The 24755-nt window shown below is 45.2% G+C and overlaps 1 protein-coding gene across 1 annotated transcript; it reads right to left on the bottom strand.

The window, feature by feature from the left end:
- Positions 1-1406: 1406 nt before the first annotated feature.
- LOC105928257 (synaptopodin 2-like protein) lies at positions 1407-24755 on the bottom strand. Its single transcript, XM_012865427.3, has 5 exons — positions 24559-24755; positions 12926-13077; positions 12542-12841; positions 11376-11749; positions 1407-4716 (listed from the first exon to the last, which is right to left on the bottom strand). Exons 1-5 carry the CDS (start codon positions 24658-24660, stop codon positions 2126-2128), a joined length of 3519 nt encoding a protein of 1172 aa, XP_012720881.2. The 5' UTR covers positions 24661-24755; the 3' UTR covers positions 1407-2125.

The following is a 24755-nucleotide window of genomic DNA, read 5'->3' as shown; positions in this document are numbered from 1 at the left end:
TCTCTCTACCAAAGGATTTTATTACTCAGATGGCCACTTATTGTTCCCACGGGGCCGAGTCATGTTTGCAATAACAGCATTTTGAAAAGGGGGACAATTGTATCCGTTGACCTCCAGCCTTCTTATAAAATAACAGGTTTCTCTTTTTTAAAATGGCTTCCTTTACTGCTCTCTCAAGCCAACATTCCTTCCTATCCAGGGTGAGAACATCTTCATCCCTGACAGAGTGACCTCTGGCCTCAGATGAGTGTAAACTGCTGAGTCTTGGCTTGATGTTGCTCTTCTGTGCCGATCCATCATTTTAGCCAGTGGCTGCTTTGTTTCCTCGATGTATAACTGGTCCCAGTCCTCCTGGAACCTAACAGCATACACAACAGAGGACCTACTAAACACTTTTTTTTTTCCTACCTGGATGCGTTAGGACATCTAGCTTTAAACATCTGACAGCTTTTTAATTTGTGGTCTAAAAATGGAGCATAGCTCAACTACAGCATGGAGTCATCCCCAGTCTGAACTCATGATAATGGATTTTTTTTTAGATATATAAAAAAAGACCACTCAGGCTATTCTCAAAAATAAGCAATGTGAATCTATTAATCAGTGCCAATGCTTTTAAACGTTTTTTTATGTATTTATTTTTATGATTGGATTATCTTTTAAAATGTGTTTGACTTGTGTGACTCTTTTGATGTGTGCTGCCCACCTTCTGCCCAGGTCCCCCTTCCAAATGACATCTTGACCTCAGCAGGGTTTTCATCCGGTTAAATAAAGAGTAAATGAAATAAGCTGTAAATGGAGATGCAGTGTTATAATGTGCACAACTATTTGTTCATCATTCCCATTTTGAAACATGGTGGTGGCTGCATCAGGCTTGGAGGAGGCTTTATATAAGATGACCTTGTAGAGATGGAATCATGTTTTATGTTCCTTATATTTTACAATTATTAACTAGTTGGAGTATTATGTAAACTCCAAATAGCATTGAAGTCATTGTGCAGTTGCAAATTGTAGATTCAAGGGGTCTAAATGCTTTAGTGTTATACTTCACTTAAAGTTTAGATATTCCATGAATTAATGCAAAGACGTGAGGGAAAAATAACTAAGAGAGGAAAATTAATAGAACAGTGCTGTTGACATTCTGCGGGTGCGAAAGCTGAAACCTAGATGACAAATCCTACAGCGCCCCCGTGTGGTAAACGTTGGTACGTAATCAAAATAGTTTTCTTCATTCCTAAACTCTACTTATAAGCATGGCGTCAAAGCCACATGCATCTACAGAGGAGTCATCAAACAGATTAAATGGGCTAAACGTGTAGGAACTGATGGGTGTGGGAAGAGATACTGCAGGTCAGTGTGGAGGTGGGTGTTGACGACGCTGGTGACACAGGGAGAGACAGAGTGACAGCTGAGGTGAGTCATGTCTATTTTTATTCAACCCCATGTTTCTGTGAAGAAGAATCACAGGCAAACAGACATGTTGTACCTATACCCTGTATTATATTTCCCTTATCAATAATGTCTGCAGCAAAAGGCTGTTCCCTACAGCAAAGCACACAAAGATCAAGGATCCAGCTTAAATACTTAGAACTATCAATGACTTTTAATAGTGGTTGTAACAGAACTTAGTTAAATGAGCTGTTATGTGATAGCAACAGGCAGGATTTTGCAGATTGTGAAGGTTTGCATTCACTCGGCATCTTTCTTTTAAATTCTGCTGCTTCATCTCTGCTTTCTGTACATCTTTCCCCATTCTCTGCTACTTCTCTCTTAAATCCCACCCGACATTACACATCCTCTATTCCACTTTTTGAGACATTAAACTCAAATAATTCTGCAGGATATTTACAAAACTTTGCTTCCGATTTCTCTAACAGCTTGTCGGACCTCCAATGATGGGAGTTCTTTTCTTATTAATGTTTCACTACATGAATCAGATCTGAGCTGGGTAAAATCTAAAACGTGATTCACGTGAATTACATGCAGACAAATATTGTGGTTAAACGTGTGGCTGATTCGTTTAAAATCCTTGCTATAATGGTATTAATAAAAATAATAGGTAATATCAGAAGATTTTTTTAACGTTCCCCACACAGTTTTTGTTTCTCATGGCCTGATGAGGATCTGTTTAGTGCGCGGTGGATCCAGGACGCCATATGCATGGTTGCAGACCCAAGTTAGAAGTGCTGAACCGAGGCCTGGGCACCCGGGGGGGCTGAGAGCTGCTGGGAGACTGGTGAGAGGCATTACTGGGACCCAGAGGACTTAGATCTGGGGCACTCTTGAAACTCCTGTTGGCCTGCGGAGCAACCGGGGGCTGGGACGGGATTGAAACCCCCCGTGAGGAGAAGGTCGGGAGCTGGGGGAGCGGGGCAGTGGGGGCCGGAGGCAGTGGGGAAGACAGAGGAGAGGAGGCCCACTGAGGCTGGAAGGGCTGGGGCGGAGTCTGCATGTGTTCACGGGGCACTGCTCCAGCAGCGAGTGGGGAAAACTCATCAGAGTACCTCAGTGGTTCTCCAAGTGTTGTGGCGGATCGAGGTACAATAACTTTGGGGGTCGGTCCTGTGGCGGTCGGAGGGGGTGTTGAGAACCGCTTTACCTCATAGACCCTTGCTGTCTTCTGAGGACCACTTCTCTGATGGTTAACGTTGGAAGGATCCTGGGGAAGCCCGGCTCCATAGCTGAACAGGGACGAGTTGAGCTGGTAGGGCTGGTGGCTCATTATGTCAACAGGCTTGATGCCGGCTTTTTTCCCTTTGGATCTGTTTGTCCCAGACTTTGCTACCTCGGGTTTCTTCTGGGCCTTTGGAGGACAGGAAGGCGACAGCAGGGGATTGTAGTTGATCGGAGGCGGGGCACGGATGTTTGGTGAGTATTTCCATGCTGCGGGAAGGGAAGGTGTGGGTGAAGGCTCCCTGGTCTGAGCTGGAGAGTAAGGTGCTGCAGCGGCAGATGGAGAACGCTCCACAACATATCGATCCATCCTGTTCTGTCTGCGAGCAAAGAGCTGCCCTCCTTTACCAGCAAGCTGCAGGACCTGAGGGGTCTGGGGTTTAGGAGCCACGGCGGGCGGCTTCGGTCCTCGCTGTGCCTGCATGAAGTTACAGGCTTCTGCCCCAAGCCTCAGCCAGTCCTCCTCAGGCCCTGACTCATGACCGGCCTCCCCACTTGGGGCAACCACAGACTCCACACATGCCGTTCTCCCGCAATGGTCATCCATGTTCTGCACCATCGACAGCAAGTCGGGGTTTGGAGAAACATCTTTGCTCTGTAGCGCAGTGAACATTGGCTTCTTGCTGCTACGACGGCGAGCGTCGTGCAAGATGCCGGTGCGAGCAGCCGGGACCGATATGCGGTGCTCTCGCGTGGCCATCGAGTCGCTGGCAAGAGCCTGAGGAGGCAACGTAGGAGAGGCTGCATCTGTCACGTTGATGTATGGGTGGACGGACGGAGAGGGAGAGGGAGAGGTGACAGGAGGTGCAGGGAACAAGTCTTTAGCTAAATCAGAAGGTGGTTTCAGAGAGGAAATGTGAGGAGTTGAAGTGGGAGGTGGATAAGGAGGAGCAAGAGGAGAGAGGTAAGGTGGAGGGGAGAAGGGTTTAGCAGTCGATGGGTGTATCAGAGAATTTTGATCTGCAGACGGCGAGAGCGGGGTTGAGGGAGACGCATGCACCGGAGAAAGAGTAGAAAATGTCGAAGGAGGCTGAGAGAAAGATGGAGGGGAGTAAACAGAGGGGGAAGTGTTACTGTGGTTGTTTCTTGGAGGGATGTAAAGAGAGGTGCTGGACACCGCTCTCCTTGCATCTGCCCCTGGTGAAGGTTGCGCGGGTGAGATCGTCATCATGGAAACCGCTGAAACGGGTTTGGGTGCCATAGTTAGCGGCGTCGGTTTGGGTTGGGGAGGCCGGAACATCACGGAGGTCACAGACGCGCGGGACGGGGTTGAGCCGGGGGCGAACGGGCGTGCAGTGCGGTTCAGAATAACGGAGTTTGGATTAAAGCTGGAGATACCGATCGGGTCCGCGCCAGGGCTCGCACCAAAATCGGAGCTGCCGGTGTTATTAGAATGGTTGTGGAGCCCATTTTGACTTTGTGTGGGTGTCTCAGAGGGTGGGCTCAGAACAACACTTGCCCGACTCACTGCAACTGAACCCCCGTTAGTCAGAGCCACAGCTGGAGGAGACATCTGGTCGCCGATGGGCTGTTTTGTGAAGCTGCCGCTGGCTGAACTCTCCAAGCCCGAGATATCCAACCCTGAGCTTTGATTTCCAGATGTCAAGCGTCCTGGTGTGCGATAAGCTGAGAGGTCCACCTCTGCGCTGTTGTTGGTGCTCGGCGCAGTTGGAGTGGTTGGTGTGTTTGACGGGCAGGCAGAGCTCCTCCTATCCAGCAGATCAAGATAACCTGAATCCCACGTAGCGTCAAAAGAGGCAAACAATCCTTCTTCCTCAACCTCCGAGCCACTTAGGATCGAGCTTCCTCCTCCTTCCTCTTCTGTTTCCCCTCCGGTCTCCCCTTCTGTCTCCCCTCCTCTGTCTCCCTCGGCCTTCCCGAAGCAGGTCAGCGTGTACTTCTTGGCTCTCTGCCGGCGTTTCTTGAACATAAGAACCCCTTTTGAATTGGGGTTGGGAGCGTCAGTCAGCAAAGACGCAATAGAGCGGCATTTAGTGCGGGCCTCCTTCACCTGTTTCTCCACCACGCTCTCCCCGCGCTGCAACTCTGCAAGACAGGAAGCAAAACATGAGCGAGAGACCAAAACAAATGCGCTGAAATGAGTAGAAGCGCAGGAGAGAAGCGGTGATGGGAGTTCATCCGACACATAACGGAAGCGAGACAGTGTTATATTTCTCTCTACCTGCTGGTGGGGGATGATTTATTCTGTATTATCACCGAGAGGAGCAGGGGATTAGCGCTCACAGTGAATGACAGGAGGGTGTGCTGTGGATTTAGAACAAAGACGCCCTGCTGCTCTTCAAAGTTGAGTCACATACTCTGGGAAAATCAGATCGCACTGGATCTGCTTCACTAATCGTGTCTCTGCTTCCCGCTTTCTTTTTATATTCCTCAAGTTGTTGGGATAAACAGAAAATTAGTTTAGAAGTAAGTCTTGGAAAGATGTTTTAATGAAGAATAAAGTTTTAAGACAGAAAGACTTCTCTCATCTGAAAGTAGATGTCAGAAAACATGCCGCAACAGATAAATTTGCCCTGCCTCCCATGAAAAAGTTATTTCCCTTTTACGATATCTTTGCTTTCTTGTCACACCGACGTCTTTCAAATCATCAAAGAGATCTTAACATCAGACAAAGATAACTTTTAAAATCAAAACTTCATCTATTAAGCTGGAAAAGCCGTCCAATTTGGATATACATAAAAATACAATTAACTATAATTTAACTATGAATGACCACATTTTTGGTTCAGTTTACTAGAAATGTCTTATTTTAAATACTGCATGACATTTAGAATCAATATATCACTTAAATAGAACTTGATAACAAAAGAAACCATCATGTTCCGTTCTAAAGAAATGTACATACAGATGAGAATCTGAGTAATGGACATATTGAATACATCAAACAATAAGATCATTATGTTCGTGTCTAACCCTGAATATGGTGCCGTACACTATGTTTCTGTGCTTTGGAAACACAGCTTCCTAAAAGATTACAGGTCTTTGTTTCTTTTTGTACACTTTAAAACTTTATTTATAATTACCAATTCTTATGAAGAACAACCATATTAGCTTTTTTTTTTATTTTAACAACAACCTTGGAAGATAATCAATCCCCTCAAATAAAAGAAAAAAACAACCTAAAAAATTTCAGGTTAACATGAAAAAATTATCACAGACAAAAACAATAAATAATTTAAAAAACAAAGTAATTATTTTCTTGCTTTTATTTTATTACATATTTGCTATCAGATGTTTTTGTTTTATTTTGCTTTTGTTTTGTATTTTGTTACTGTGTTCCTTTTTATAATGACTCCAGGGAACCACAGCGAGAGCCACTATCCAGAAATGGAAAAACAAGGGAACATGGCTGAACCTACACAGCTGTGACTTTACTACAAAAATTAATCCAAAAGCATACTAGCCACTCACCCCGGAGATAAAAACAAACAAAAATAAAACATCTGTGGCAATGCAGGGCTAACCTCGGTTAAGGTCAGTGTTCATGATTCAACAAAAAGAAATATCCTGGATTAAAATGACACACCTGGAGGAGTTCCAAGGACAAGAAGCAATGCTAGCCAAAATTAACAAAAAGCCCAAACTCACATTTCGACAAAAAAAACAAAAAAATAATAACATCCTAATTGATACCCACATGGGGAAATATTCTGTGGATGATGAGACAAAACTGAAATAGCATAAAACAAGGAGCTACTGGTTTGACGTAATTAATAGAACCAGGAGTTACGCTCGCTACCAGAAAGTCCTGCCAAACACATAGACGTCAAAATGTCCGGCCACTAGTATGTGACTTTAGGTTCAAGAGCCCAAGGCTTATTCAGCAGGATAATCATCTGAAACACACCAGTAAGTCTCCTTCTTCTTCAGAAAAAAGGGTTTCAGAGTGGTCTGATCAAAGTCTGGACCCTAATTCAACTAAAACTTTGTGTATTAACCAGAAACAGGCCGTTCATGAAGCAATTGTCTTACTTAACCATGAGTTGGATTTACAATTTAGGGCTGTCAAAAACAAACAAATCAGAACAAACAGATAGTAGAGTGTTTAGTCTGTGAAGAGGGACACAGTTACAACACTAATGTAGACCATAAAATAATGGAGAAATGCAGCGAGTGTTCCTGCTTTAATGCATTTGAGTTCTCCCGCGTGTGTAATGCATTGATTTAATTAACATACAGATCCTAAATGACTCTGATCATTGTCTTGATCGAGACACCCATACAATTTCCATAACTCAGTAGCAAACAAAAAACTAATACTAAAAATCTAACCTTTTTGAGCAAATTTAAGGATTTCAATACATGATTCCGGTCAACCCTGTGGAAAACGATTAATTAGCTAAATGTATTACGGTATCTCTGTCCAAATCGCGTCCTTGTAATAAATAAATCTGGAAATAAGATGCTGGCACTTTAACATTCATCCTCAGCAACAAATCCCAAAAGTCATTAAAAACGAGGATTAGAATAATTATCTAAGTTAATAATATCTCTATTCATTGTATACATTGAGTTCTATTATCAAATATGCAGCTCCTACATTATTTCGGTATGAGCATATCTATTTTATTATTTGAAGCATTGATGATCACAGAATAACTAACGTCACAGATCTTTCACATTAACAATATTTAAAAAATAAATAAACAGTAGTCATGTACGGCATATAAATCGTCTATTGAAATATTTTAACCAAATGAATTTTGCCTCCAGATCGAAGGCAGTCCAGAGTACAATGGGTCTTACCTGCATAAACAGTGTGTGGCACCCTGTGTCCACCTTTGTCTGAACCCAACGGAGATGTGAGGTCCCTCATCTCACCACTGAGTGTGACAGTGTGTGTTTTCCCTCAGGCCCTCCCACACACACCCTAACAGAGTCCAAATCGGCTCCGAGTGGAGACCCGTTTAGTCACTGTCTCCCTGTTCGCCTCTGAAAGCTCAGCCCATGTACAGACCTTTGTCTGCAACCCAAACCAACACATGATGTCAGCCCTCTATTCCTGTCCGTCTGTCTGACAGGCTTCAAACACCTGTCCGCCCTCTGTCCCAAACACACACACACACAAAGAGCGGGACACCCCTCACACTGCAAAAATGGAACTAAAAGTAAGTCAAATTTCCTTGAAATGTGTGTATTTGTCCTTGATTTGAGCAGGCAAGTTTAAATGATCTGCCAGAGGAATAAGATTTTTGCTCTTGAAAACGGAACAACTCATCTCCATCGTCTTATTTCAAGTGCAGGATGTCTAATTATCTTGTTTTAGGGGTAAAACTACTCATTCCATTGGCAGATAATCTTATTTACCTGCTCAAATCAAGAGCAAATACATTCATTTCAAGAAAGTCTTACTTACGTTTAGTTCCATTTTTGCAGTGCACCACGTGTTTTAAGTGCGGCACCGCTGAGTGTGTGTACATACAGTATCTGTATGATATGTAGGGTATAGCAGACGGTAATTCTTTGCTGCTGGACACAAAGAAGCCAAACTGTGGAACAACAGAGCCAACGATCTCGGAGCCAAAGCCGGAGTCGCTGTGTGGGTTTGTAATACGAGAAAGGACAGATCCCTGGAGCCCACAGCCACTGTTTGTCCTGTAGTAAAGCCCTCGCCCTGCGTTAAAGTTATTCAGGTCTTTGGGCTCTCGCGCCCGATGACAGATCGTTCACTGCGGCCACATTCCCTCCTCTGAAACGGGAGCTCAGTCAGCGCATAGTTATTTGGTTTAATCATTTGTCAGCTTGGTTGAAATGATGAATCAACCCAAGACGTTGGAAATAACCCTTTTATAGGTTAAAGTTGCCTTTCACTGAAATACTAAAAGTACTTAAGAACTGAAAACACTTCCGCTGATGTCAACATCAACATTATAAATCTCAACAATGAAATTTTAGTTTAATGAGAAACTACAGATATAGCTGTGATACCGCTGTGTCATGCATTGTTGATGGCTTTGCAGCAATCCCTCATACCGAGCATGTGTGTTCGCTGTTTAAACTGCGTTTCCCCAATATTATCATTGTGTCCTGGTAGTATGTTCTCATTTAATTTAGCAGTTACCCATATTATATATATACAGAGGTGGGTAGTAACAAGTTACATTTACTCTAGTAACTTTTTGAACAAAATGTACTTCTAGGAGTAGTTTTACTGCACCGTACTTCTTACTTTTACTTGAGTAAATATCACGAAGGAGTATCGCTACTCTTACTTGACTAAAACTTCTGGCTACTCTCCACTGTGAGTAACTTTACTATATAAAGAGCAAACTTGTTTCAACCTAAAATGCACCAGACACCTCTGACATCTGCTGAGCTCATCGAGCCATTTACAAGTCAAGTAACCACAGTAAATAGTAGATATTGTTATTGCTCTGTCCTAACTAACTGTATATACATTAACTGCTTGGTTTCATAAGTTTTATGTTAAAAAACATAGTTCAGAAAAGTGTTTCTTCTGCCTGAATTTGTTAAACATTTAAATACCAGAATTTGTACATCATTTAATATTTTTGTCCAACCGATGTCATTCTTTTTAAATATTAAATAAATTATTATAAATATTTACTCAGTACTTGAGTACTTGCCTTCTTAACAAATACTTTTTACTCTTACTTGAGTAAACATATATATATATATATATATATATATATATATATATATATATATGGTATATTGGCAGTTTGAAGCATGGTAAAACATCAAAAACTCTTTTTTTTTTAAAAACTTTGGCTCTCACTCAAGGCTCCACTGATTTAGGAGCCTTGAATGATTCCTAACCCAGAGTGAAGTGGCTTAACATACAAAACACATTTCTCTAAAAAACAAATGAGGTAATGGACTAGAATTCAGTTTTTAAAAAGCTGCGGAAAACACACACACAAACATTGAAAGACCTGCAAAAACCCTGTTGAACAAATCTACAGATTACTTTCAAGGATTACAAGCCTTACTTTGGAACATCAGAAATTGATTACGAATTGTAAGTAGAACAAAACAAGTTAAAATCAGTTAGACATAGTTATGTTGTTAAGAATCTCTGTTTTCTTATTTTCTCCCTTGAAGGTCATCTGTCCTCCTTTATGTGCGTTTCCTTAACACTTTGTCTGCTTTGTTTTCCTTTAATCAAGTTCTTTGTCCACCCTGCCTCTCAACACCATCAGAGATAGATTATTTAAACAAAAAGTAGAATTGGTTGCAATCTAACATAACATTTACACAATCACATCACAACAGCTCTCTTAAAGGGATTCAAATGGACAGAAAACGCATTTATATCGCTGTTTATGCACATGCAAAGTGATTCCACAGGCTGTCCACGTACATTCAGCTGGTCCATAAATCAGGCCTGTGCCTGTGCGCTCAATCAGAAAGCTTCAGCAGCTATAAATACAGCCGCCGAGGCAAATGCCCAGAATACTGCCAGGCGAGGAAGAAGGGGGAAGGTAGAGAATCTCTCTGCTGGTATCTGGTATATCTCACCTCATCGGTCCAACTTAAATGTAAACCACTGGATAGCTCATAGGCGGTGACCACTAGAGGGAGAGATCTAACAAAAGATTTAGGACCACAGTGTAAAATCTTCTGATGTCTTTGAAGTTTCTGGACTTTCCCTCTAATCGTATCAGATATTGTTTGCCCCCCCAGCAGCAGATGTCGTTGTTGGAACCAGGGCGCAGTAAAGTCTTAAAAAAAATGTTCTGTGGAACAAACTCAGAGATAAATCACAAAGAAGCAAAAGCAAAGCAAATACTTCAGGGAAATTAAACAGATCAATGACCTGGTGGGGCAATGGAGAAGGGGGGAAATAAACAGGATTAACGGGATGCAGATGATGTTGGTGTTTTAGAAGAGGGTCTGCGGAGGAGCAGAAGCAACATTTTGCTTCAGATGTCGGATCCAGCAGAGTAGGATCCGACATAATTTCTTTTATTTACAGAAGGATGGACAGATGGACGTGCGGATGGATGCATGGATGGACGCATTTAGTGAATAAGGTCTTATCCAGACGTGGCTGATACTTAAACCATATTTCCTCATTTTCAGATAGCCTAGACCAGGGGCGCCAAACTCATTTCTTTATGGGGCCACTTTGGCATAATGGAGTCATTAAAAGGGCCAGTTGCACCTGTATAGATGATACTTTTGATTTCATAATTTCATTCCAGTTCACATAGAAGTATAAAGAAAAAGCACAGTAACATAAAAGTAGCACCAAAAGGCCCAGTTTACACAGGTTTATATGAAAAAAAGTTGATTTTGTGGTGAGTTACACTTTAAACTCATCATTCTGCGTCACTTTTTCTCTTTTTGGATATTTCTGGGTTGTTTGAATGTTTTTTGGGAAAACTGACATCTAGTGGCAGGATGCTGTTACTACACAGTTAAAACAAAAATCAACATTCGCTACAGGAGGCACAGTTTTAGCCACTTTATAGACTTTAAAAAGGATATATGCCTCTACTTTATGACACGATATGCCTTTATTGGCTCTTGAGGGCCAGATAAATTGCCTTGATGGGCCAGATTTGGCCCGCGGGCCTTGAGTTTGACACCTGTGGCCTAGACTTTCTGATTTAGACTTTTCTATGTTTTATATCTAAGAAATCATTCAGAAAATACAAAAAAGAAAAAGAAAAAAGAAATTTTGTGTGTGAAACAAATTGTTTTAGGACTGTACTCACTGGCTTGTCGAGCCTTCTCCATGTAGGTGGTGGAGAGTTCGTCGTTAACCGGGGTGAGCTGTGGTCCCACCATGGGCACCAGATGATGACCGGAGCCCAGCTTCAGGGCCTCTTTTGCCCGTTCTGGAGACACCAGAGGCGGACAGCCTGGCGCAGCGCAGCTTCCTATCTCCTGGAAACCGCTGTCCCCCTCTCCCTCTGCGTCCAGCGGGCCCTGATCAGGGGTCGGGGTGAGGGTGCGAGGAGTCAGGCTGTGAGCAGAAGTATTTCTCTCATACTGGTGGGGCAGGTAGATGACCTCTCTGCGGGGGACACCGGTGAGACCTTGGGAATGCCACTGGGTGCTAACTCCGGCATCTGTAGCACTTTCATACCTTACATCAAACACAGAACACGTCAAATATTAATTTTGACGCAGAACTTTATGTCACAATCTGTCTGCTGGTGAAGATTCTCAGTCATCCAGGTCATGGTCATTCCAAAAAAAGGTAAAAAACAAAGCAACTGGACTTGTTTTCCGTAGTTGAAGACGTTTCGCTTCCTCTCCCGGAAGCTTTCTCAATTCAAAAAGTCTGGAGTAATGTGGAGTACCAAGCTTTATACTACTGCTCAAACAAAGGCCTTGTAATGGCTTAGATAACATGCAAATAAAACCGAAACAGGACCACCCCTTAGTAATGGGCGGTCGTTAAAGCCATTAAGCCAGCAGATTGGACCGAAACTGGTCCACTCCTCTGTAATGAGGAGTCGTTAGGGTCGTTATTGGCTTGGCTTAAAGGAGCAATGTTTTGATCACCCGTATGAGGGTGAGAATTAAGGTGATGATTGGCCGGAAATAATCCTATAGCTGTGTTGTAAGTTTTTGAGAGTTGGAACCTAAGGCCTCCTCCTCTGTTTAAGGTTAGTCTTTCTCTCTTAACGTAGATGGCTTCCTTCACACCCCTTTCAAACCATCTGTCCAGAAGACAGATGGTTTGAAAGGGGCATCACCTTAACTCTCACCCTCATTCGAGTGATCAAAACATTGTTTCTTTAAGCCAAGCCAATAACGACCCTAACGACTCCTTGTTACAGAGGAGTGGACCAGTTTCGGTCCAGTCGGCTCAGTTGATGGCAAAAGGTCTTTTATTTTCTCCTTTTCGCGGCTTTAGGCATCCATCTCTTACCCGCTCATCTCCGACGTCTCCTCCTCCTGGTTGTCGTAACGCGAAGGCGAGCGAGCATGAGGAGACGTTCGCCGTTGGCGTCGATGGTGCGTCTGTGATTGTGTGTCTGCGTCGCTGTCTGTCTCGCCGTAGTACGCCTCGCTGTCTGGGGGGGATGTAACGCCCCTGGGTAACTCGGTGGGAGAGAGGAGGGAGCAACCATTGTTCAGGAGGGTCGCAGGAGGCGACAGAACCTTCGCGGACGATCGAGGTGACGTAGAGCGAGCAGCGTAGGACGAAGGCTGAAATCCAGAGAGGTTCCTGGGGCCAAAACAAACATCAAGCTGTGAAAAAGGCCAAACATGGTTCCATTATCATTCTTGTTGCTTGTGTCCATGTTCTGACCTTCTAACTTTCAGGTTCAGCGTGGAAGTCTCTTTATCTACTAGGTTCATGGCCTGAGCGTGTGTAAGGTCAGCACACATCAGGTCACCGATGGCAATCAGCTCATCGAGCTCCCTCAGTCCGGCTCGGCATGCTTTGCTGCGCTTCCGTACCTAAAGAAAGAAAGGAGGTCACTGCAGTCTCTGATGGGGGTTTTACGTCTGTCAACGGGTCGTCTGTTGGCAGAATTAGCCTAAAAAAAAACTCCAAATAGATGTGTGCACTGCAAAAGGGGAACTAAAAGTGAGTAAGATTTTCTTGAAATGAATGTATCTCTACTTGATTTGAGCAGGTAAATAAGATGATCTGCCAATGGATCATCTTTTTACCCCTAAAATAAGATAATTAGATATATATTGGTTTGAAATAAGATGATGAAGATGAGTTGTTCGTATGTGCAAAAATCTTACTTCACTGGCAGATCATCTTATTTACCTGCTCAAATCAAGGGCAAAATCATTCAGTTCAAGATTTGTTTTTCTGTGTAGGAAGCATGAGGAGCTTCGGTACATAAAATAGATTAGATTAGATTAGATGGACTTTATTGATCTCACAGTGGAGAAATTCACGAGTCACATCGGCTCAATAATCAAAAGAAGGTGCCAAAAGGAGGAAAAGGTGCATGAGGTATATACAGTGCGTCCACATATATATTGTGGATTGAGAGAAAAGGGGAAAAAAAGAAATAAAGCAGAGATTTAAGATGACTTATGTACATTTAGGTGACTTATATCCATATGGATACATTGGATTATATGCATATGGACATCAACTCGTCCGTTTGACGTGGAGAGTGGAAAATATGGCCCATCTCAAAAATTTTATTTGTGCCCATTCTTCTTTGCATCATATCTCAATCTCAGTCAGACTGGATGGAGAGAGTCCTTGAACTGCAATTTCTTAGTATTGCAACAGATTCTCGATTGGATTTAGGTCTGGGCTTTAAAGCCTCTGCAGCTCTGACTGTGTTTAGGGTCATTATCCTGCAGAAAGGCGAAAGTCTGGCCCAGTTTCTATTTATTTAACTTCATCTTCCCATCAACTCTTAGTAGCATCCCAGTCACTGCTGAAACTAAAGCATGTCCCGCGGCATGATGCTGCCACCACCATGTATCGCCATGAGGATGGTGTTTCCAAGACAAGTAGGGTTTGTATTTTTTATCATTTATAAACAAGTCAAAATATTGGGGCAGAGACAAGCTAGTTGAAATAAAAGAACTATATTGAAGCAATAGTGATGACTTTATAAAACCACACTAAAAGAGATAAGGAAACTGCTAATTTAAAGCAAATACATAGCTAAGATAGACAAAGAATTATCTGACAACGTAGCCTTTGAACTCTATAGGTAAGCTGTGGTTTCAGCACAGCTCAGTTTTTTTTCAGAGAGTTCATTCCAGAGATGAGGAGCATGGAAACTAAATGCTGCCTCCTGGTGTTAAGTTCTAGTCCTGTCAACACTAAATAGACTGGTATCTGATGTCCTGAGGGGTCTACATGGTTTATACTTGACCAGTAGCTGTGAAATGTATTTAGGTTCTAGACCATTTAGTGCCTCAAAGGCCAATTACATCATTTTAAACTCTATCTTTTATAAACAGGGAACCAGTGCAGTGGTTTAAGAGCTGGTATTTCTTGTAGGGTGATGTGCAGTGTTAAGTTTCCGTCACATTAACCTTGTTGCATGTAGGCCAAAAAAGTTCAGTGTTAATGGTTGTACTAGATTTCATTTGGGTTGTCAGAGTAAAGCAAAATGAATACAAATGCATGATACATATTCGGGTTTTTTATTCAGAATAAAAGTTTATAACCATGTATATCTTTCTTCCACCTGAAAACCGTGCACTACATCTTGTTGGTCTATTATAAAATCTTAAATAAAGTGCATTGTAATTTTTTGCAGTGATGTGACCAAATGTGGAAAAATTCATAATGTCTGAAATCGTTCAATAATTAATTAACAATAATTTACTAGAACATTGTACTGGTACTGTACTGAACTGATCCAATATACTATCCACTTTCCTTAGTACCTAAATCCATCACGTCTGAACATCTTCCTCCATTCTGTCATCACTCATGACCACAGTATAAAGTAATTTAATCTCATCCCTGTAATGCAGAAATTAAGCCCCAAAACATGACTGCATGCCACGTTTTCCTTCTTCATTTCGTGAAAATAATCAACCCGTGAGGATTACCTGTTATTTAAAGGTTAACATTTTTCAACGGTATTTTTACCAAAAACATGAGCCTCGAATTTTCCTGTGTGTATCAATTTTGGGAGCACTTTCTGTTATGATATATTTTTCTGGGATGAACCCGGACACAGCACGCACACACAGAGTCAGTTCTTATGAGTGAGTTTTATTGAATAGTTTGGAAGATGGAGGATGAGACCAGAGTCTTTCAACGGACGGAGGTGAAGGGTGTAGAAGCTGGCTGGCAGGAGGAGTGTGGAGAGACTGACCGGGAGGAACTCTGGAGCCGAGCACTGGAGAGCAGGACATCTGAGCCGAGCAGAGGCGAGCAGAGCATCGGAGCCGAGCCGTGGCGAGCAGAACGTCAGAGCCGAGCAGTGGCGAGCAGATCATCAGAGCCGAGCAGAGGCGAGCAGAGCATCTGAGCCGAGCAGAGCATCAGAGCCGAGCAGAGGCGAGCAGAACGTCAGAGCCGAGCAGTGGCGAGCAGATCATCAGAGCCGAGCAGAGGCGAGCAGAGCATCTGAGCCGAGCAGAGCATCAGAGCCGAGCAGAGGCGAGCAGAACGTCAGAGCCGAGCAGATCATCAGAGGCGAGCAGAACGTCAGAGCCGAGCAGTGGCGAGCAGAGCATCAGAGCTGAGCAGAGGCGAGCAGAGCATCTGAGCCGAGCAGAGCATCAGAGCCGAGCAGAGGCGAGCAGAACGTCAGAGCCGAGCAGTGGCGAGCAGATCATCAGAGCCGAGCAGAGGCGAGCAGAGCATCTGAGCCGAGCAGAGCATCAGAGCCGAGCAGAGGCGAGCAGAACGTCAGAGCCGAGCGGGGGAGGTCTGAGCGTCTGAGCCGAACGGTGGAGGTCTGAACGTCTGAGCTGAATACTGGAGGAAACAAAACTGTCGGAAAGTCTATGGGCTGACTGAAACAAGACCAGGTGAACGGAGTCTTCAGGCTGACGGGTACAAACGGAGCTGACAAGAAAAACTGGCAGGGACTGAGCGGGAGTGAACGCTATGGACCGGCGACGGGAACCGAAAGAGGTGAGTCTGATAAAGCAGTGGGAACAGGTGGAAGCAGTTGTGGGTAAATTGCAGCCTGCCAGGTGAAACTGATCAGGCTGCGCAGGAACAAGAGAGAGAGAGAGAGGCTCAGCATGCAGCCAATAAGCTGCATCCTGACAGTACCCCCCCCCCCAAGGCCGGACACCGGACGGCCCAGAATCCCCACGCCGGGCGGGTGGAGGGGGCCCAGGAAGGCGGGCAAGAGTCGAAACCGAACACTGAGGGACCAAAGAGCCTGCAAACACAAAAGGGGCCAGAGAATACGGGGAACCAAAGGGGCCAGAGAACACGGGGAACCAAAGGGGCCAGAGAACACGGGGAACCAAGGAGCTAGAGAACAGCGGGGAACCAAGGAACTAGAGAACAGCGGGGAATCAAGGAGCCAAAGAACACGGGGGAACCAAGGAGCTAGAGAACACTGATGTGCCAAAGCACAATCAGGGGACGGCACATCAGGGAAAGACACGAACGCTTGACTGCGCCGGGGAAAAAGCGAGTACTTGACAGCGCTGGGGAAAGAGCGAGCGCAACACAGCGCCAAAGGGAAGGAACGGGCGCAACACAGCGCCAAAGGGAAGGAACGGGCGCAACACAGCGCCAAAGGGAAGGAACGGGCGCGGCACAACGCCAAAAGGGAAGGATCGGGCGTATGGAAACGCCAAAAAGGGAAGGATCGGGCGTATGGAAACGCCAAAAAGGGAAGGAACGGGCGTATGGAAACGCCAAGGGGAAGGAACGGGCGTATGGAAACGCCAAGGGCAAGGAACGGGCGTGTGGAAACGCCAAGGAGAAACAACGCCGAAGCGTGAGAGGAGCGCAGGGGCCCAAGGGGCGAGATCGCCGGGGCGTGAGGGAAACGCCGAGGCGAAACGGACGCATGACAGCGTCACGGGGAAAATATAGGCGTACGAAAACGCCAAGAGGGAAGAACGGACGTACTTAACGCCAAAGGAAAAGAACGGGCGTACAAAACGCCAAGGGGAAAGAACGGGCGTACTTAACGCCAAAGGGAAGGAACGGGCGTACTTAACGCCAAAGGGAAGGAACGAGCGTACTTAACGCCAAAGGGAAGGAACGGGCGTACTTAACGCCAAAGGGAAGGAACGGGCGTACTTAACGCCAAGGGGAAAGAACGGGCGTACTTAACGCCAAGGGGAAGGAACGGGCGTACTTAACGCCAAAGGGAAGGAACGGGCGTACTTAACGCCAAAGGGAAGGAACGGGCGTACTTAACGCCAAAGGGAAGGAACGGGCGTACTTAACGCCAAAGGGAAGGAACGGGCGTACTTAACGCCAAAGGGAAGGAACGGGCGTACTTAACGCCAAAGGGAAGGAACGGGCGTACTTAACGCCAAAGGGAAGGAACGGGCGTACTTAACGCCAAAGGGAAGAATAAGCGTACGACAACGCCAGAGGGAAGAACAAGTGTACGACAACGCCAGAGGGAAGAACAGGCGTACGACAACGCCAGAGGGAAGAACAGGCGTACGACAACGCCAGAGGGAAGAACAGGCGTACGACAACGCCAGAGGGAAGAACAGGCGTACGACAACGCCAGAGGGAAGAACAGGCGTACGACAACGCCAGAGGGAAGAACAGGCGTACGACAACGCCAGAGGGAAGAATAAGCGTACGACAACGCAAGAGGGAAGAACAAGCGTACGACAACGCCAGAGGGAAGAACAAGCGTACGACAACGCCAGAGGGAAGATCAAGCGTACGACAACGCCAGAGGGAAGAACAAGCGTACGACAACGCCAGAGGGAAGAACAAGCGTACGACAACGCCAGAGGGAAGAACAAGCGTACGACAACGCCAGAGGAAAGAACAAGCGTACGACAACGCCAGAGGGAAGAACAGGCGTACGAAAACACCAAGGCTCAACAACTCCTGCTGGAACACGACTGGTGTACAGAAACGCCAGGGGAAAACCCGCCGGGGCGTGAGGGAAACACCGGGGCTTGGGGAAGAGAACGCCGGGGCGCCAGGAAGAAGAATGCCGGGGCGCAAGGGAAACAGGAATATCTAAAACACCAGGGAACAAGAACGGAGGACGTACTAACACGCCGAGGAACCGAGAAAAGAGGGCGTCCTAACACGCCGGGGAACCACGAATCAGAGGGCGTCCTAACACGCCGGGAAACCGAGAATCAGAGGGCGTCCTAACACGCTGGGGAACCGAGAATCAGAGGGCGTCCTAACACGCCGGGGAACACTAAATCTAAACGCCAGGAAAACAAGACCTAAACACCAGGGAACTAGAGGGTGAGCTAGGCAGCAACAGGCCAAGCGCGCCAGAGGGCACAGACAGCGACTTAAGCACCGGAGGGCTCTGGCGGCGACCTGCGTGCGCTGGGCAGCGACAGGTTGGCGCACCAGAGGGCTCAGCCGGCGACATAGGGGCGCCGGAGGGCTCTGGCAGCGCCTAAACAAGGGAACAACAACAAGAGGGTGAGCTAGGCAGTAACAGGCCAGGCGCGCCAGAGGGCACAGACAGCGACTAAAGCACCGGAGGGCTCTGGCGGCGACCTGCGTGCACTGGGTAGCGACAGGCTGGCGCACCAGAGGGCTCAGCCGGCGACATAGGAGCGCCGGAGGGCTCTGGCGGCAACCTGCATGCGCAGGGCAGCGACAGTCTGGCGCACCAGAGGGCTCAGCCGGCGACATGGGTGCGCTGGAGGGCTCTGGCGGCGACCTGCATGCGCCTAAACAAGGGAACAACACAGATACACTAGGACAAGACAGAACAAAACAACTACTGAAGGGAACTAAACTAACCCAAACCGAGCAAAACATACAACGAAAACAGGAGAAGGGTGTAGGGACCTAGAAAGCGCAGGGACTTTTAAGAGCGCTGGACTCCATCCAACGCAGGACCCCATACAGCGCAGGAACCCAGACACCTAAATACTAAAGGGGGAAAAATAAAGACAAACAAAACTAAAAGAAAAAACAAATACAGAACAAGACTAGAACTACAGGGCTAGGACAGAAACTACAAAGGCTAGACTGGAATTACAGGGGCTAGAAAGGGACTACAGGGTCAAGACAGGGACTACAGGGTCAAGACAGGGACTACAGAGCTAACGAAACTACAGGGCTGAAACCGGATCTACAAACAAGACTGACAACTAGGAAAGGAACCAAACGCTAAAGCAAAACTATGAAACGAAACAGAACAGGGAGATGAGGGCAAGTACGACTAAACTAATGAAAAACTAGATAACTAGAGCTAGAAATCTGTACAGAAAGCAAACAAGAAGTCTAAAGTAAAAAAAAAACTGGAACTCAAAAACAAAACTCAGAAGACTAAGGCGAACCTAGAACACTAAATCAGGGCTATGGCTAAAACAAGAAGACAGAGAACAAAAACCCGAACTAGCTGACTAAGAAAACCAAAAACTAGACTACTAAAAAAAAAACCCGAATGACTAGAATAAACCTGGGACACAAAAACCCGGACAAAAACAAAATAAAACACAATACTCAAAAGCAACATAAATCTAAAAAAAATCCTAAGTAAAGCAAAAACTAAGGTTGAGCCAAAACAAAGAACAGAAGGCGGAAATAATTCTTCTAAAACAATAAAAAATATACAAAAAGACTAGAAACTAAAGCAGATCTAGAACACAACACCAAAAAATAACTCCAAACAAAAACCAGAAGGCGCTGGGCAGCAAAGTCTGAATATGCTGGGCAGAAGCAAAAGTTAGTGCTGGGCAGCGACGGCGAGGAGCGCCGTCCTTAATGCTGAGCAGCGGGGAAGGCGGACCAGGAAAACAGAGTCAGAGGCGGGGCGTCGCAACTCTGCGACCCAGGCGAGACGAGACAGAAACGTGGCGTCGCAACTTGCGACCCAGGCGAGACGAGACGGAAACGTGGCGTCGCAACTCAGCGACCCAGGCAAGATGAATCCAGAAGCGTGGCGTCGCAACTTTGCGACCCAGGCGAGACGAACCGGAGGCGAGGCAGATCCTACCAGCTTCTACACCAGGCTCTGTGCGTGCTCGGGTTCATCCCTTGGCCGGTCCATAATGTTATGATATATTTTTCTGGGATGAACCCGGACACAGCACGCACACACAGAGTCAGTTCTTATGAGTGAGTTTTATTGAATAGTTTGGAAGATGGAGGATGAGACCAGAGTCTTTCAACGGACGGAGGTGAAGGGTGTAGAAGCTGGCTGGCAGGAGGAGTGTGGAGAGACTGACCGGGAGGAACTCTGGAGCCGAGCACTGGAGAGCAGGACATCTGAGCCGAGCAGAGGCGAGCAGAGCATCGGAGCCGAGCCGTGGCGAGCAGAACGTCAGAGCCGAGCAGTGGCGAGCAGATCATCAGAGCCGAGCAGAGGCGAGCAGAGCATCTGAGCCGAGCAGAGCATCAGAGCCGAGCAGAGGCGAGCAGAACGTCAGAGCCGAGCAGTGGCGAGCAGATCATCAGAGCCGAGCAGAGGCGAGCAGAGCATCTGAGCCGAGCAGAGCATCAGAGCCGAGCAGAGGCGAGCAGAGCGTCAGAGCCGAGCAGATCATCAGAGGCGAGCAGAACGTCAGAGCCGAGCAGTGGCGAGCAGAGCATCAGAGCTGAGCAGAGGCGAGCAGAGCATCTGAGCCGAGCAGAGCATCAGAGCCGAGCAGAGGCGAGCAGAACGTCAGAGCCGAGCAGTGGCGAGCAGATCATCAGAGCCGAGCAGAGGCGAGCAGAGCATCTGAGCCGAGCAGAGCATCAGAGCCGAGCAGAGGCGAGCAGAACGTCAGAGCCGAGCGGGGGAGGTCTGAGCGTCTGAGCCGAACGGTGGAGGTCTGAACGTCTGAGCTGAATACTGGAGGAAACAAAACTGTCGGAAAGTCTATGGGCTGACTGAAACAAGACCAGGTGAACGGAGTCTTCAGGCTGACGGGTACAAACGGAGCTGACAAGAAAAACTGGCAGGGACTGAGCGGGAGTGAACGCTATGGACCGGCGACGGGAACCGAAAGAGGTGAGTCTGATAAAGCAGTGGGAACAGGTGGAAGCAGTTGTGGGTAAATTGCAGCCTGCCAGGTGAAACTGATCAGGCTGCGCAGGAACAAGAGAGAGAGAGAGAGGCTCAGCATGCAGCCAATAAGCTGCATCCTGACACTTTCCTGTTGAGATCATCGTTTTTTTTTTTAAACCATGACAATTATGGTATTGCAGTACAGTGGAGAACTGTACAGACACAACAACCCTGTTATAGTCATTGTGCCGGCAATCAAATCTTGCATTCTCTAAAGATTATGGCTGTACAGCTTTGTTTTGCAGTGTTACATCTTTATCTGAATGAATCACAATGCAAACACATCTGGAACCACATCCTTTGGACAGATGAGACCAAAGAAGAAATGTTTGGATTGAAGATACGCCTCCATCTTTCGATAGAAACTAACATATATCTGAGGAAGCCCTCCTTCCACCCCAGCACAGAGGTGGAAGGGTGGTGATATGGGATCGGGACTTTAAGGTCATTGATTTTGACCTTAAAATCCTCATATGTCAAGCTATTCTAGAGTCATATGCAAGGCCATCCTAAACACAGAAGTATATCTGTAACAGAATGGCCGCAAAAGGTTAAGACACAAGGTGTTGAAGTGAACCAACCAAAGCGCATCCTTCAAACTTTATGTACAGAATCAAATTTTAATGCATTTAAATGAAATGCAGCCACATTTTAAAGAAAAGTGGGATGCAATTCCTTCACTGGTAGGTGAGATAAAAGTAAAGTCAAAGAGACAATCATTACGAAAAGTTCTGGCTTCTAAAAGTGATTCTAAAGGCGATTGCATCATGGGGTGTACTTAGTTGTGTTCGCTTTAGGTTTGATCTCTGGTAAATGACTATTACCACTGTAGAATCTGTTGTATGTTTCTATGCATCAATGATAAATTAAAATTTTATTAAAAATATTTTTTAAAAGCCTTGTAATTGAAAGGAAATTCCTTTGATTTATTGGTCATTCTTATCGGTGCTTGGGAGAACAAGCTGCTGCCTGAGGTCGATGATGTCATCGAAGCCTCAGGAAGTGTGTTTTAAGAGGCGGGGAGGGGGCGATAGATGAGATGGTGAGCATTCCCGTCACACTTGGAGCTAAATGTGGACGATAAGGTCGTCCCATCTGTTCCCTCACACATTAAAACCCGCACCTTATCGCTGCTGGAGGTAAAAATGTTGATTGTCCAAGCACCCTCTTGGATTGTTTGTTTGGCGTTTTCTCGGGCCACTTTTCCCACTCGACCGGGGCGAAGTCATGCTATCTTTCTTATTGTTTACCAGCAAGAGGCAAAATGTTCGAGTATGCATACCTACAGAACATCATAAAAAGGGGGAATTTGAACAGCTGCGTGAAGCAAGGGGGCCATGTCTGTCACCCACCATGTGTCGCACCGACATTCCCAAAATAAAGGCTTACTCTGACAAAATCTAAAACATCCCTAGGCACAGAGCGAGAGAAAAAGGATCTACGGTGACGGAAAACACTCGTAAAATTAAGAATGTGAAACCAAAAAGCTTAAGGAAGAGAGAAAATGTTTTAAGCGCGTGTGAGTGAGCCTGTGTGTTTAAGTCTATCTGTGTGTGAGAACAAGAGGTCTGGCCTTTTCCATTCTCAGCTTCCAGCTGCTCTCCAACGAGCTATTCTGATCCTCCGCTTTGAGCCCCGCTCTCAGCCGAGCTTATCTGAGGTATGCCCGACCACATGTAACACACGCCGTGAGAGGAAACGCACAGACTGAACCACAAATTAAGGTGATTTTTATCATCTTGAAAACGCCGGCTGTAGAGATAAATTTGGTGTCGGAGCTTATCTGCCTCTACTGAAGAGGTTTGGAGATCTCACAGGAGATTGGTTCGGCGTTTTATCATCCGTGTCAGAGAGGTCACATTCCTGCTTTCAGGGATAGCTTTGCCCATTAGATCAATGGCCCTCAAACTGTGGTATGAATGCCGCTGGAGGTGCTTGTGCTGCCTTTAGCGGCACTCACTGGTGGTTCTGATGTTAATTATTTGCATTATAGACTTAATTGTAAAGTACTAAAAAACGCTGGACCAAGAATAAGTGCTGACGGCTACTTATGCAGGGCTACATTTACCTCGAAAGTCATAATAAAGATGTAATACTGATACCTAACTGAAATGTTATTTGTTTTTTTTTCACTGTCTGATATCAACTCTGACTAAACTATTCATCGTTTAGGTCAGTTAGGATTACCAAAATAATTTCTATATGTTGAATTATGGCATAATGAAAACAACCAAATATTTTTTGCTACTTTCCTCAGACTCAGAAGTTTATATTCAGAACATTAACATGTCTATAAGCAATTTGGGAAAGCCCTGAAGCTGACATCTGATAGGCAGTTGATTAAAATGGAGGCACTAATGAGGATGTATTTTAAACCAACACCCCAAAACAGTCAAGAAGGACATTGATTATGTGTCCATGAAATGAAAGCATTTAGGTGCAAAAACTACTTAATAACCCAAGAAAAAAAGTAAAAACCTTATGAAGATGCTGGCTGAAGCTACATATGAGAGTGTATTTTTCCACAGTGAAACGGGTCCTGAAGCAACATGAGCTCCTCACAGAAAAACAACTCACTACTCTAAAAAGCTATTTAAAAGGGTAGATTACAGTTTGCAAATAAACTGAGGGACAAAAAAACTTGTCTTTATTTTCTTGCTTGATGACTCTAAATTTGAAGTGTTTGGCCACAATGACCATTGTTACATACCAAGGAAAAAGGCACAAGCTTACAAGCCTGACAAAACTATCTCAACTGTGTGGTGGTTGAAGCAGCGTTTTAATTAGATCTGGATCAGTCAGGGAATGCATATATATATATATATATATATATATATATATATATATATATATATATATATATATATATATATATATATATATATGCAAGCAGCAAATACTTAAACTTAAAAGTGCTTGAACTGAAATGTTAGAGACACATCATTAAAAAAAGGTGCTTTATTTAACTTTTTACCTATTTAATTTTAGCAGTTATTTTCATTTGAATTCAGTTTTACTGATATAGCGCCAATTCACAACACTTGTCATCTAAAGGCACTTTACAAAGTCAGTTCAATCAAATCTTGGAGATTTTTTGTTTGCAAGCATCAGAACTGCTGAAATCCTACCAGTTAATTACTTAGTTGTGAAAAAAAGTAATTTTTGAGAAATTTAATGAGGTCAGCTTATTATAAACAGTAAACATTTGAAAATCACAAAAACCAACACAGCACATAAAACCTGCCTGCAACATGCCAGAGATTCTGAATATTTTGGCACAGACGTTTCTTGTCTACTGTACCTTTGCCACCTGTAGCGGCCTTTGCTGCTCTGCTCCTCCTTGCAGCCTAAACCCCCACGGAGCTCCTCCTGAGAGGGAGACCACGATCTCTTCCGCCACCATCTCGGCTCCAAAACCACCGATTGGATATATGTGAGTGTAGATGGGAGTCTGCTCTCTTCTTTCTCAGTTCTCAGTCCTCAGTCCTCTGAAGCTAT

The sequence above is a fragment of the Fundulus heteroclitus genome, chromosome 10 (assembly GCF_011125445.2).
Source record: "Fundulus heteroclitus isolate FHET01 chromosome 10, MU-UCD_Fhet_4.1, whole genome shotgun sequence".
In the NCBI taxonomy this organism is placed as follows: domain Eukaryota; kingdom Metazoa; phylum Chordata; class Actinopteri; order Cyprinodontiformes; family Fundulidae; genus Fundulus; species Fundulus heteroclitus.
Note: the sequence above shows the minus strand (reverse complement) of the source record. Positions and strands in the feature narration are given on the sequence as shown.

Coding starts and splice junctions, on each gene's coding strand:
- LOC105928257 (XM_012865427.3), bottom strand. CDS start 24,660: ATGGTGGCGGAAGAGATCGTGGTCTCCCTCTCAGGAGGAGCTCCGTGG. Junction 12,842..12,925: donor CTGAACCTGAAAGTTAGAAG/GTCAGAACATGG, acceptor TTTTGGCCCCAG/GAACCTCTCTGGATTTCAGC. Junction 11,750..12,541: donor GAGACGTCGGAGATGAGCGG/GTAAGAGATGGA, acceptor GTTTGATGTAAG/GTATGAAAGTGCTACAGATG.